The 14,127-nt window shown below is 35.8% G+C and overlaps 2 protein-coding genes across 3 annotated transcripts; both read right to left on the bottom strand.

Moving 5' to 3' along the window:
• Positions 1-4,101: 4,101 nt before the first annotated feature.
• On the bottom strand, positions 4,102-5,187 carry LOC125188867 (transcription factor bHLH36-like). 2 transcript variants are annotated; one of them, XM_048085934.1, is made up of 3 exons: positions 4,874-5,187; positions 4,465-4,791; positions 4,102-4,310 (listed from the first exon to the last, which is right to left on the bottom strand). In XM_048085934.1, the coding sequence occupies exons 1-3, from the start codon at positions 5,138-5,140 to the stop codon at positions 4,239-4,241; spliced, it is 666 nt and encodes a 221-aa protein (XP_047941891.1). In that variant the 5' UTR covers positions 5,141-5,187; the 3' UTR covers positions 4,102-4,238. The 2 variants fall into 2 exon arrangements, with proteins under 2 accessions (XP_047941891.1, XP_047941890.1); XM_048085933.1 differs by having other exon boundaries at positions 4,102-4,791.
• Positions 5,188-8,086: 2,899 nt separating this feature from the next.
• On the bottom strand, positions 8,087-10,398 carry LOC125188862 (receptor-like serine/threonine-protein kinase At4g25390). Its single transcript, XM_048085927.1, has one exon. It carries the CDS (start codon positions 10,298-10,300, stop codon positions 8,204-8,206), a length of 2,097 nt encoding a protein of 698 aa, XP_047941884.1. The 5' UTR covers positions 10,301-10,398; the 3' UTR covers positions 8,087-8,203.
• Positions 10,399-14,127: the final 3,729 nt, after the last annotated feature.

Raw genomic sequence — 14,127 nt, 5'->3', positions numbered from 1 at the left:
CTGTAGTGGCTGCTCGTAATATTCCAATATAAGCTTGTATTAAATTGTGGGTTCAATTTAATTAGTAAAAAGCTAATTGGGGGAGCCCATATCCAAAACTTTCCATAGATCCCTGTCTGGGCCCAAAAGGAACTTAATATAAATAGGAGAATAAAGGAGACAGAAATCATAATTTTTAATAGCAAAAATTTCGTCTCCCTCTACCTAGAGGAGTTCGAATTTCTCTCCTAATTGGAGAAGGATTTCTTCTGTCTTCTTTATTCGAGTCTTAGTATTTTGATGAGATCAGCCCACCCGATATCGAGATACAGTTCGGGAACCAGAGAGAAGATCCGTGGTCTAGTATTGAAGATCATCGTGGAGAAGGCGCAAGCAATCGTCGATTCTTTGGAGAATCAAATTGGTAACTCTAAACCGTAGAAATCATGTTTAGGATTTATATTTCTAAGCATGAATTATTTGCGTTCTAGCATGCAATTATCTGTTTAACATGTGAATTGATTAATCGCATAATCAGTCAAATAGATCCGTATCTGATTTATTTGTTTTGTACAAGTCTTCCGCATGCAGGGGTACCAAACCCCAACAATATGGCATGATCTCCTTAGTGAAAGTAATTGAAGATAGGATGTATTTCAACTTAGAAGCCTTTTCCTTTAATAAGCCAAGTCAATCTGGACGAAGTGAGAACGATAGAGTTGTGTCTAGGTCTAGGAGTCTGTTTAGAGTCTAAGGAGTCGGTCAGGGGATAACCGTGCTTTGAAATTCGTCTTATTCTTTTTCTTGTCTTTATACTTGAGGACAAGTATGGTTTAAGTGTGAGCAGTTTGATAAGGCTAATTTCATGCATCGGTTATGTGGTGAGAAAACACTTTATTTTGATTGGTCTAACGCAATTTTTAAGCCAGGTGTGTGAAGGAGACGCTAGATTCAGGAAGAGCTGGAGACAATGGACTAGCAAAGGAAAATGAAGGAAAGCAAGCAGAACTGGAGGGAAAAGAATGGTTAGAAGAAGGAAGTCAATAGCTGAGGGCAACAAAGACTATTCATACCTCGCTGGACCCACTTCAACGCCTATAAATAAAGGAGCATGCATCACAAGCCATATATGAGAATTCTGGGATAGTTTAGGGTTTCTAAGGGGTTCATCTTCGGCGAAAGTCAGTGTAACACCGTCCTCTCGGAGGGCGAAGAAACAATCTGCTTTTAATTCATTTTTTGCACTTTTATTCCGTCGAACTTCATTGTATTAAAAGTCGACTTGGTTGTTGCTACTATTCGGTTAACTATGCATTTGGTTTTTGTCAAGTTGGTGTTATCTTGTGTTGATTTATGATTCTGGGTTTTTGTTTGAAGTTTTATTTCGGCAGTTGAATGTTAATCTCTGTTTTGGATAATTCTGTGCTTGATCTGGGGAAGAGGTTGTGGATCTGAATTGTTGATGTTGATCGGTGGTTGTTTGTTGAATCTGAAGCTATGGATACACTTTTGGTCGGAGTTTGTGTCGGATGCTTGGATCCGGAGTGGATTTAGCATCCGAGGTTGGATCTGAACAGGGGAATCAAGTTGAGCATGGATTTTGAACTCTTTTCCTCTCTTTTCAATTTACTCCGTCTAGTAGCCGTAGATCTGCTTAGTTTTTAATTGTTCTTCGTTAAATTGTTTTAAATCCAGTCTGCTTCGTTTCTGATTCACGTTCCATCTCTGTTTTTACTGAATTTTTATGCAAATCGATTGGAGAAGATGATGTCGCTGTTAGTTAGTACTTTAGTTAGTTGTTTTCCAGCTTTTCGTCCGTACTCTACCTTTTCAGCAAATGGTACCCACCGTCAGTTTATTATCCAGGTCTAGGTAATTTAGAAATAGTTTCTTAGATCTAGTGAATGTCTCGTTTCCAGTTTACATGCATGATTTCTGTTCTGCCTAGATCTAGCTGTTAGCGTACCAGATTTCACTCAAGTTAGTTTAATTTCCTCAACCCAAAAAATGCGTGGCAGCAGCCAACCCAAAAATAGTCTCGAATCCTTGAGCATGCTTAATTACGCATTCATCTATGTGGGATCGATCCCTACTTCCCTGTGCTAATTTTAGTATAAGTGGTTGAGTGTTTTTGAAGCGATATTCTGTGTGTCCGACGACCGAGATCTTCCAACGATCCGTGGGTTCCTAGACCTTGTGATCTAGTGGATTCACTGGACCTAGGAGACTTGTTATTCTTTTTTGTGCACACAGTATTAACACACATACACTCGAGAGTGCGAGCTTTAGTGCACTTCCCATTTTCATCCATCCCATAAAAATATGTGCATTTCCATTTATGGAAAGTTGTCCTCAACTCGTTTTGCAAGGATGAATTTATTTACACCTTATACTATTATGACAAACCATTACAACTCATTAAGCACTACTAATAATGTCGGTCTCATTAATTATCTCCACTAACACCACTTTAACTATCATTTTCCTCCTCTTTCTTACTTAACCAATTGTATTTATTCTCGTATCGTTTCAAATACATATATTTTTATAGGATGAAGGAAGTACTATTTTAATTTAATTTTGTTATTCGATATAATCGATAGATAACTAATAACTGATCATCCACCAAACTAAAAAATCAAAATATTAAATTTCAGTTATCAGTTAACTGATAATCGACCTTAAACGATTCAGTTATGTACCAGTTAAGATAGAACACACAGATCGAGTGAAATACAATTCGAAGCCTCAGATTTGCACACAACCATATATCTTTTTGAAACACTATCTTATATAGGGGTGGGTCGATACGATATATCGTATCGAAAACGTTGTATCGTGTATCGTATCGAAAATATCGATATGAAAGAATTTCATATCGTTATCGTATCGAAAGTTTCGATATATCGAAATTCGATATATCGAAACTTTCGATATAAAAAAATTTCATATCGTTATCGTATCAATATTTCGATATATCGTTAAATATCGATATATATCGAAAATTTCGATATATATCGATATATATCGATATTTTAATATCGATATATATCGAAAATATCGTATTTTCGATATAAAACGATATATCGCGATATAAGGAAATTCATATCGTTATCGTATCGAAAACTTACGATACGATATCGTATCGTATCGAAAATTACGATATATCGAAAATTCGATAATTTTTCGATATTTTTCAATACGATACGAGCGATATATCATTTTTTCGATATTTTTCCCCAGCCCTAACTACTTATATATAATGAACGAACATATGTGAAAAATAAGGAAAGACACAAGCACAAACCTGAACTCAGTTAACAAACCAACTCACTCAAAACCTCAAACGCCAGCATCAGAAATTCTCCTAGTTTGCAACAGAAAACGGTAACCATGTATACTTGAAGTTGATGATGATGGTGACAATGAAAAAACATACGGCAAATCTTAGTCCTAGACTCCTAGTTAAGAAAGATCTAAAAACCAAATTTCAAGAACTGAATGAAAGCATATAGGAGTACTCAATTGGCTAGACATGTTTGTATGCCAAATAACACTTCAAAGCTTTGTTGAAAGCATAAAGATTTTAATGAGCAAACACACGTAGTATACATTATCAATGAGAAACTTAACAATTCAGATATCCGGTCGATATTCTTATCTTTTACTACCTCCGTCCCCAAATTTTGACACACTTTGACCCGAAACGTGTTTTAAGAAATGTAATGGAAAGTGAGTTGAAAAGGTCGGTGGGATGTGGGTCATACTTTTAAAGTATTAGTTTTATAATAAAATGTGAGTAGGAATGAGTTAGTGGAATATGGGGTCCATTACCAAAAATGGTAAAAAGTGAAGTGTGTCAAAATTTGGGAGACGGACCGAAATAGTAAACTGTGTCAAAATTTGGGAGACGGAGGTAGTACAAATTAATCAACGAACATCATCTTTCCAACAGTCCAACTAAATAGGAAAGGAAATTTATGTGATTTATGTTATTAGAGACTTAATGGAAATCTCACCATGATCTTTAATATACTATCATACAAGTATATTACTATACTATACTATACTATACTAGCATTGTAGCACAATTAATGCAAATACCAAGGATATGAAATGAACTTCAAAAAATAAAATAACATTGTTTAAAATACAATACAAAATAAACTAATTATTGAGAATATGTTTTAAGCTATGTGTACAGAAAATGTATAATTAAATTATACACACACACATATGTGTAGCTGCAGCTGCCATTGTCAAACAAGTTTAAGCATATTCACCAGTCCATCTTGTAGCTCAGATAGATCAATACTTGCGGAATCATTAAGCTGAAAATATGGTAAAGCTAAAAATAAGAAAGAAAGAAAACAAAATTGAATTCTCCAGAAAATAAACCAAAAATCAAATTATAATAGCTGAAACCCTACATACTGCTAAATCTGGTCTTGTAAGAAAACAAAGATTAGTAACTAATACTCCTACCTCAAGGTGAATTTTGTGGAGGTAACAGCCATCGCCTCTAGTAGAAACGCAGCTAATTACATGTAGCTGTCTGTTAAGCAAATCGGCAAGCACCATTGAAAGAGGGAAACATCCCTTATTTAGGCTGCTACTAATCAAGATCTCAAACCCTTCTGTTAATGGATTTATCTTCACACAGTAAGGCGAAGAATCAGAAGCATTTGAGGTTTGATTCTCAGCTTCAACACCAAATGAATTCCTCCTTAGTTTCATTTGTTTGATTTTGTTTTTCATGTCGTTGATGTAATTCACGGCCTGGTGCATATGATCCGATATAGCGCGCTTCCCCTAGAGTAGTCGAGTGATACCCAAAATACAATATTGTAAATAAATTAAGTAGGTGGCTAGGGTTGTAATGGAATGGACAGACCTTGATGTATTCAGGAGGGAGAAGGGATCTGAGAGAAGCATAAAGGGCTGCCATTTCTTGCCTTCTCTGCTTCTCAGTGAATCGATGAGCAGTCTTCTTGGACTCACTACTGCCATTGTTGCTTACTTCAATTTTTCTGGACCTCTTTTTCACACTCTTTTTTTCAGTATTATTTCCATCTGAAATTGGACAATCCGCAAGCAGATCTTCCAGCTCTAAAAATATACGACTATCCTCAAATGCTGCATTACTCGAACTAGGAAACATAATCAGTCTCAAAAAAATGGCCCTGAAATGAAATCTAAAAAAATGAAAATTGGATTGTCTCATTTGAGAAAAAGACAGTAGTGAAGTATGCAATAAATAAGTTGGAACTCCTGCCAAAGCAACAGTAAAACATGTGATGAATTAGGGTATAGTTATTATAATGATTAGCCGTATTAAGTTGAGATGTGTGATTAATTGATTATAAAAGAATGGTCACGGAATTCAAATAATGTTACTATTGATGAATAGCTAATATAGTGGAGTAGATTTTAGAATTTAATTAATAACATGTGTGGAGGAAAAATGAGGCATGTGATCTAGATTAAACAAATACTACTATATGAAGTTGGACTGGACACGCCTAATACAGTTAATTACACGGTGATTAAGATTTTTTTTTAAGTGTGGTGTGACTAAGACTTTTTCTTTAGATGTAAACTTTTTCAAAGGGTAATGCTATTGCGGAAAGTAGCATCTGTTTTAATTCTTAAACCAAAAAAATGTATTAGTTGTTTTTACGAAAAACATGCGCAAATTAATTGTGTGTTTTAGACTTTAGTTAATGCCCCTATTACATTTACGCATGCAAAAATCCATAAAATGTTTATCAAGTGTCAAACGATTAAACAGAAACTATTATTTAAATAGTTATCACAACAATAATAAATATATACTAAAAATCAAATCAAATACTACCGACCACTTCAAATCAAATACATCATGACATCATTATTATCAAAAACATGTACATGAATCCAAAGGTCTCGGATTAAAGTACACTATGATGTGACTTTTAAATTTTGTTTACATATATTAAATAATGGAGTACTACACCACAACATCGTTATTACTACTCACAAAAATCACAACGATGAAAATTACAGAATAAATTCATTAATTACCTATTTGAAAGAGAGCGAGCCAATTTTGGACGCTTCAATTTGCAAGGCCGCGAACGGGAGATTTTGGTTGGGATTCAAAAGGGAGCTCAACTGATTCAAGGTGATTCAAAAGGAGGAGTTGGAGATAGCCGGTTCCAAATGAGGACACTCCTCTGGGTTCTCACAGACAGGGCAACATATAGGTGAAGATAATCAGCGGAAGTTGCAATGGCTACTGATAAACTCGTTTATTGATGGGAATAAGAGCTGATATTAATGTACTTATTATCGAGTTTTATAGCTTGATTGTTAGTTTTCCGGTCAATATTTATACCATTTGGTGCTTTGACGAGCTTATGTGAATACGGTAAGGTAAGATTTTGGCCCCCTAATCCCACCGGATCGGATATGATTAGGCTCAGAAGAGGGATTCACTGAGCACAAATTGGATAACAAGAAACGCAGAAACTGTGAATGAATGCTGTCGGATCAGACCAAAAATGTAAATAGTGATCGTTTATGGTTTTTTGCCTTTGCTGGAGAATATTCAATCTTAATTGGATTTCTGGGTGTTGTTTTGCAACTCATCAGTTCTTATCTCCTTTCTGCACTCAATCCACTTGTTCTTCTCTTCTCTTGATTGATGGGTAAATATGCCTCAATTTGGGCTTTAAAATGATAGTAATTGAAGGGATTATCTCAAGTCAACCTCTACAACAATGATTTGATATGCCGCTAAAGATATTGATTAAGAAACAGAATTTCACATGCCCATAAATTATTTATAAAGATATATGTGTTTTTCTATTGACTGCAATAAAACCTCTATTAAATGAAGAGCATAGAAAAACATGCTTCTTGCTGTATAACAAAGGCATGTATAACAACACCAAGAAATTATACTGGCCATGTAAGCAAGATAACACTTTGCAAAAGAAAATTGTCTTTGAGAATTTGAAGCTGTGGAATCCCAGCTTGGAGATAACAAGAAATCCAAATCCAATAATACGAATAGAAGCGGATAAGTTCGCAAGTGCATCCTCACGTTCCAGTCGATTTATTCAGAGTAGATAACGAAATCAGATAGGATGAAACTGTAGTATCAACTACTCAAATATAGAGACATTTAGAAACTCAAGATGCATTATAGATGAAGAATTAGATTAGCTTTTGGAAAGAAATGAAAGCTATATGAAAAACCATAGAAACGAGAAGCAACTATTGTACAAGTTCGATGACCAACCTTGACAACAACATCGTGATATCAAAGAGGCCTTATCTCGAGCTCAACCTGAAACTTGTTAGACAGATACCTACAACTTTACCACATAACTATCCTCCGAAAAAGCAAAAATGCAAACGCCCAATACAAGATTATCAAGGCAGTAGAGCATAACACAACAGAAATCACAGCACTCTCTAAGATTGCCCTGGCCCTATTCGTTAATTTATCCAAGATAGCTCTAAAATACCATCATGTCTTTCTGCTATCAACTATGAAAAACATACCATCAATCAATAAAGTATGCTGAAAATTGTGAAGAGATGGAGACTGTACAACAAGTTCTGGCTGAAAACTCTAAGATCAAATGGAAAAGTGAAAATTGGTCTAAATTGTTTTATACACATTTGTTCCACAAAAAACATAAAATGGACATGAAGGACTATTAAGAAACTGAAATGGTATCCAATATCTAGAAGCATTTGTGGAACTGCAGATACAGTGGTCAATTTGAGTTACCGGTAACAAAATAACTACAACTGAAACATACCATCAATCAATAAAGTATGCTAAATGCTAAATGCTAAATGCTAAATGCTATCAACTATGAAAAACATACCATCAATCAATAAAGTATGCTAAATAAAGTATGCTAAATGCTAAATAACTACAACTAAATAAAGTATGCTAAATGCTAAATAACTACAACTAAATGCTAAAGTATGCTAAATAACTACAACTAAATAAAGTATGCTAAATGCTAAATGCTATCAACTATGAAAAACATACCATCAATCAATAAAGTATGCTAAATACTGCACAAAGTTTATGTAATCAGAGAACTGGAAGAGTTAAAATTTAGTGATGCATTCATGATTTAATAGTTTCTTTTCTTTACAGAAATCAGTCAAACAACAATCTACAACTTAAAACTTCATGGATGAGATCATAAACTGCCACTCACCGGACCTTCCTCTGAGATTTGAATGGGTATCGAGAAGGAGGGGAAGGTGAAAATTCAACCGGTAGCTGAGGGGACACTAGGTCTCCAGTCAGAATCCCCACTACATCTTTCATTGAAGGCCGGCGAGTAGGAGATTTCTGCAGGCAGAGAAGGGCCACCGTGATGCATAGCAAGGCTTGGTCTTTATTAAAAGACTGGATATTTTTATCAACCAAATCAAGAAGCTTCCCAGCACGGGCAAGATGCCGTGCCCATGACAGGAGATTGGCTCTTTGGAACTCCGACATTGGGGATCCCGTCACCTGAAGTGGTCTACGTCCAGCAATCAGAACTAATAAGAGAACCCCAAAACTATAGACATCACACTTCTCAGATACATCAGCACCACCGCCATACTCTGGTGCAATGTAGCAAACAGTTCCTCTCATACTTGGCGTGCTACTAATGCCACCACTCTTCGGTATCTCCCCACTAACAGAATCAAAACTGTTCTTCCTTGCTCGCCAAAGCTCACCGCTGATTCCATCCAACCACCAGTCCATGCTTCCCCTGCTACCCCTGCTTCTACTCCTGCTCCGGCTCCTTTTCTTCTTCCCATCAGCATACCGCTCATCATCTCTCGGCCACCCATTCTCATTATAACAATCATCACTCATGGACCCTTGAGCTTGTTTCTTCTTTTTCTTCTTCTTTTTCTTCCTCTCCAACTCTTCACAGTATTCCTCCTTCCACCACTCCCTTGCAGGCCTTCTCCTCTCTTTCTTCACATTCTTTTCATCATCTAACGAGACCCACCAGTCCAACTGCCTACGTTTCTTCTTCTTCTTTTCCATTTTCCCCACAACCTTAGAACTCGATGATGCCCCACCAATCCAGTCACTTTTCGGCCTCTCCTTCTTGATCTCATTCCCAATCCACTCCATCACATAATCCTTAACCTTTCCTGATTCCACATCCACCCCTGTATCTTGCTTCCACCACCAATCTTTCCCTGAAACGCTCTTCTTTTTCTTCTTCTTCCACCTACTCCTCTCACCTCCGCTGTCAGCGCTAAACCTATCAAAGTTCCCCTCAGAGACACTAGTCTTATCCAATCCATCGGAAGGCGAAGCCATTGCAGCCACTGTCCTAGGAGACACCACAGGGGCTGCTTCCATCTCCGGCGACATCTCAACCACTGACACGGCCTCAGGCGAAGCCTCAACCCTAACAATCACACTTTCAGGTGTGCTATCAGCACCAACCAGATTATGTGCATTGATACCTTCCTCGAATCCGGTCGTGGTGATAACACTCTCCGTCTCCTCCATCACAGATCCATTATCATCAACCAAACTCCCCTCCTTTTTCACCTCACCTTCCACAATAACATTATCCTCAGCCTTGAACCTCGCTAACCCAAAATCACCAATCCTAGCATTAAAACTAGCATCTAAAAGAATATTACTGGGCTTAATATCGCCATGAATAATCGGCGGATCGCAATAGTGGTGCAGATACTCCAACCCCTTTGCTATATTGAGAGCAATCATAAACCTCTTATCCCAATTTTTCAACTCCTCACTCTTCTTATGAAAAAGGCAATCTTGCAAGCTACCGTTCTCCATAAGCTCATAAACTAAAAGCATCCGACGCTTTTTGGGACTCGACGAGAAACCCACAACGGAAACAACGTATTTACAGTCGATCTTGGAAGAAAAAAGCAATTCATTCTGAAACTCACGCTCACCTTGCAAAGACCCGGAATCCATGAGCTTGACGGCGCCGTGGGAGAGAGTAAAGCCCGAATCTTTAGCGAAGTTGTAGCCCTGCTTGAAGTCGGCGCGGTAGACGGAGCCGAAGCCGCCTTGCCCCAGGCGGAGGGAGGGCGAAAAATTGGAAGTGGCGCGGCGGAGGAGGGAGTAGGAGAGGCGGAGAGGGGGTTTCTTGGAGTCGGTGTCGGAGGCGGAAGGGGCGGTGCGCTTCTTGCTAATCCTGCGGAAGCAGAGGATCAGGAGGAGGAGGCAGGAGAAGGCAGCAGTCAGGCCGCCGGCGAGGGGCGGCAGGATGTGGTGGGACGCCGGCGGCGGGGACAAGAGGCGGCGGGAGGGCATAATGGTAATTTATGGTAAAAAGGGGTAGAGGGAGTTTTTATTGATAACAACTCATAACAGTGTGATAAGAGAGCCAGCAGAAAATGGAGCAGTTGATTGAGGGAATTGAGATAGATACAGCTTAATTGTATCTATAATTTTAAAGCTTTTCTCTCTTTTTGCTCTAACACTTGTGTTACGTTTCTGGCCGTTGGATTTATTCAACACTTTCTTTTAGTATTAAATTTAACGGTAATATTTTATTTCCTTATACCTCTACAGCTCTACTTATTTAATTTCTTTTCCTTCTTATAAATATTAGACGCTGAGAGAACACATACTCAAATAAAAAATTAGACTATCATGGCTGACTTTATCAAGTCATTTTAAAATTGTAAAAAACTTCCCTTTGTTTTTTCTTTTGAGTGAAAAGACTCAGTAACCCTAAACAACTGATTAATTGAATAAAAAAATATGCCTTAACAAAATAAGTATTGAGAGTTTAATCCAACGGAAATGTAATTTAAGAATAAATATAACTAATATTCAATAATACTTTCACCATTTATTCTGCTAGTATTTATTGTCATCGTACTAACTGTATAAAATAAAACAATAGAGTGAATAAAAATCGACATTTCCCGGGTTCTAATGTCTACACTTTTTGAGGCATCGTAGAGTAAATTATGTGATTCTTGATATAGTGTTACGGTTTGTGCAATTCAAGAATTTATAATGACTATAAATAATAAATATAAAATTATACTTGAGGGAAAAAATAATTCTTGGATTAGGTGTTACGATAAAAAATAAGATATAATTTCACTTGATGTGTTGTTGCTCTCGCACAATTCATAGTGGTTAATAAATATTGGATGTAGATCTAAATGTCAACACATTCATTGTCTCGAAGCCATAAAAATTGAGCTTTTAAGTTTTTAGAAATTAAGTACTCTAACAATAATAATTCATTTGAAATTGAAATAATGAAACGGTATTTAAGAATACTCTAGTAGTCTAATTGAAGCAAATTAATAAAAAAAAAATAATAGTATAAATTTTCAGCTTTTTAAATGTAATAATACAAATTACTACAATTGAATAATGATTCTAAGTTGGTGATTTCATTTGTAACTGAAGAAAAATGTACTACATCCATTGTCACAAAAACACATACTTACACTAGCATAAACTTTTCCTAATAATTGATCTTATACACTTTACAAACTATAGCTTCCAATGCAAAAAGTGTTCAAAGAAATAGGCAAGATAGGTGAGGAGTAGGTTGTATTACTTTGTTGGTTTCCTTAATCGTTGTAAATTGCATTTATATAATATTGAAATATTGTTGGTAGGTATCCATAAATTAATTTATCAGACATGACAGTGGCCATTTAATGAGCTAGTGGTTATTAGTATCATAGAATAAATATTTCGTTGGTGGACTTCTGATATTTATAAGCTGTTATTTTCAGTTCCTGAGTAGGTGAGAAATAGAAATTATCACCCTAGAAAATCTTGTTCCGGAAATAGTGTTTAGTATCCTTACATTTTTTTTTTGGTAAAGTTAGTATCCTTACTTTAATTCTATTTCCTTTTTCTTATTGTAATTATTTCATGTTCATCATCACTGTACTAGAGTTCAGTTCTACTCTTTTAGCGATAGTAATTATAGTAGTACTGTCTACAGTATATTTCTATGAATTGTAAGTTATTTTTATTTTTATTTTTATTTTTATTTTGAAACGGCTTGAAAGAGTGTTTGTTTATCTAAAATATATTTATATATTTGTTAGAGTTTTTTTAATTAGGGAAAAAGTGGATGAGATTGATCTAACCCCTGTTCTTACTCACATGCATCGGCTTTCGTGTGTAGGTATCTCTATAGAGACTGACATGTTTTTTAATCAAGGATAAATGTGTTAACCGACTCAAGTGTCACTTCATTTTTGTAATTAGAAAACACAAAAACTGAAAAAACATACAAATTGGTAAAATAGCAAATTCATGTAAAGGTTCTCATAATTCATAGTTAATACTTAGTTGTAGTAATTATTAAGTCCAAACTCAATTTATTAATTATTAATATACATCTTCAAACGTACATGTTTTACTGTTTTCCTTTCTATAGTTTCTTCCCTGCATCAGTTTTCCAAAAATGATTAATGAAAAAGAATAAAAAAGTGAAAGTATTCCTGGGAATAGTAAAAAATAAAGTAGTTCAGAAATCTTATGAAACAAGTTTAGTAAAGGGAGAAAAAGGTGTCTAAAAGATGAAAGAAGAAAAAAGAGAAAACAGGTTGGGATTGACCAAGATGCCATAGCAATAATAATCCATTGAAACTTTTCGATGAAATTCTTTTGTATTTCCCAGTCGCTTTAATCTTCATTCTTTTTTGGATGGAAGCTGCGCCATCATATTAGCTGTCACATAAGTCATCATAACTATATAGAAATAAAAATAAAAGGTTACATCCCAAAAATCAAGGTTGATACTTATTTCTCATGATAGACCAAATTAAAAGTGATATACATTCGCGGGGTTAACATCATTCGCAATAATGTTTGTTTTCATGTGGGTTCTTGTCAAATTCTTACTATTATCTTGTGTTAATGGCCGATTTATCCATTTAAAAAAGAACTTTTAACTAATGTAATAATGTACGCACAACTTGTGGTAGTACTATTTGTTTTCATTCTATACAAAGAGTTATAATTGTTCTGGCTACTCACCCTCCGAAATTAATTGTGCTACTCCTGTAGGCAAATTATAATTGTATCCATTATCATTGTGTAAATATAGTCAAATTCATTTCACCGTATATATCCTTTAACAAACACAAAATAAACTTGAAAGCCAAATGCAAAAGCTCGAATCCAGCCATATTGAGGATATCTCCAAATGAATAGCTCAATACAGGTCATGCACTGCTAGAATTGCGAATTTCTTATTTTTTGTCCGCAGGTCAGCACAGTTGGCAAATTTGCAAGAATGGCCAAAAATAGATTCTCACAACTGTTGTGTAGCTGCAACACTTCTCAAGCTCAATACAGGTCATGCACTACTAGAATTGCGAATTCCTTATTTTTTTTTCTCCACAGTGGCAGAGCAGTTGATTCCGGAGGGGACAGATTTGCAAGAATGACCAAAGATCGATTTCCATTACTACGTGTAGTTGTAACACCTTTCAAGAACAAATGTGAGGCATTGGGAGGTGGGTTTCTGGCAGGATAAGTGGGTTACGCCCTCCCCTTAGCGAGTCACTGCGTATCTTGATTGAACACTCTTCAGTCCTCATAATAATGTTGCAACGAATTGTGGAGTGCCCTTAGAGTTCGGGGTTCAACCTTTTTGCAAGAATTGCAAATTCCTAAATAAATATTGACGCATAAAAAAACGGCCAGAGAAATATAATTCACGTGGTAGGACATTTTCACTTAGGATAAATTTGTCATATACACATAGTTTGCTATGTTAATAATATTATTTGTACTTATTGATGTGAGTTATCTTCGTCCTTAGAAAATCACTAATTTTCGTTAGTACCATACACTCCAACAAATCACAGCCGATAGCCGACGAAATGTCTGTTTGAATCTGTGTGGAGAAAGAAATAACCTAAGGATAAAATTTGTCAGCTTCTGAAATTGTGAGTTACTGTATTAATTAAATACTGATTAAGTTTTGATTAAATAAAAACTAACCTTTCAGATTTGTTAATTAAATATTAAACACCTTATCCGTTCCATCACACTTGGATTATGATATGCAATTTAGGAAATGATAATACTTCATATAATGGACTTTAGCCTGTAATTTTGACAAGGTAACCTCCACAAGCATTGAC

This window comes from Salvia hispanica, chromosome 5, assembly GCF_023119035.1.
Source record: "Salvia hispanica cultivar TCC Black 2014 chromosome 5, UniMelb_Shisp_WGS_1.0, whole genome shotgun sequence".
In the NCBI taxonomy this organism is placed as follows: Eukaryota; Viridiplantae; Streptophyta; class Magnoliopsida; order Lamiales; family Lamiaceae; genus Salvia; species Salvia hispanica.
This window is presented reverse-complemented; position numbering and strand designations above follow the sequence as displayed.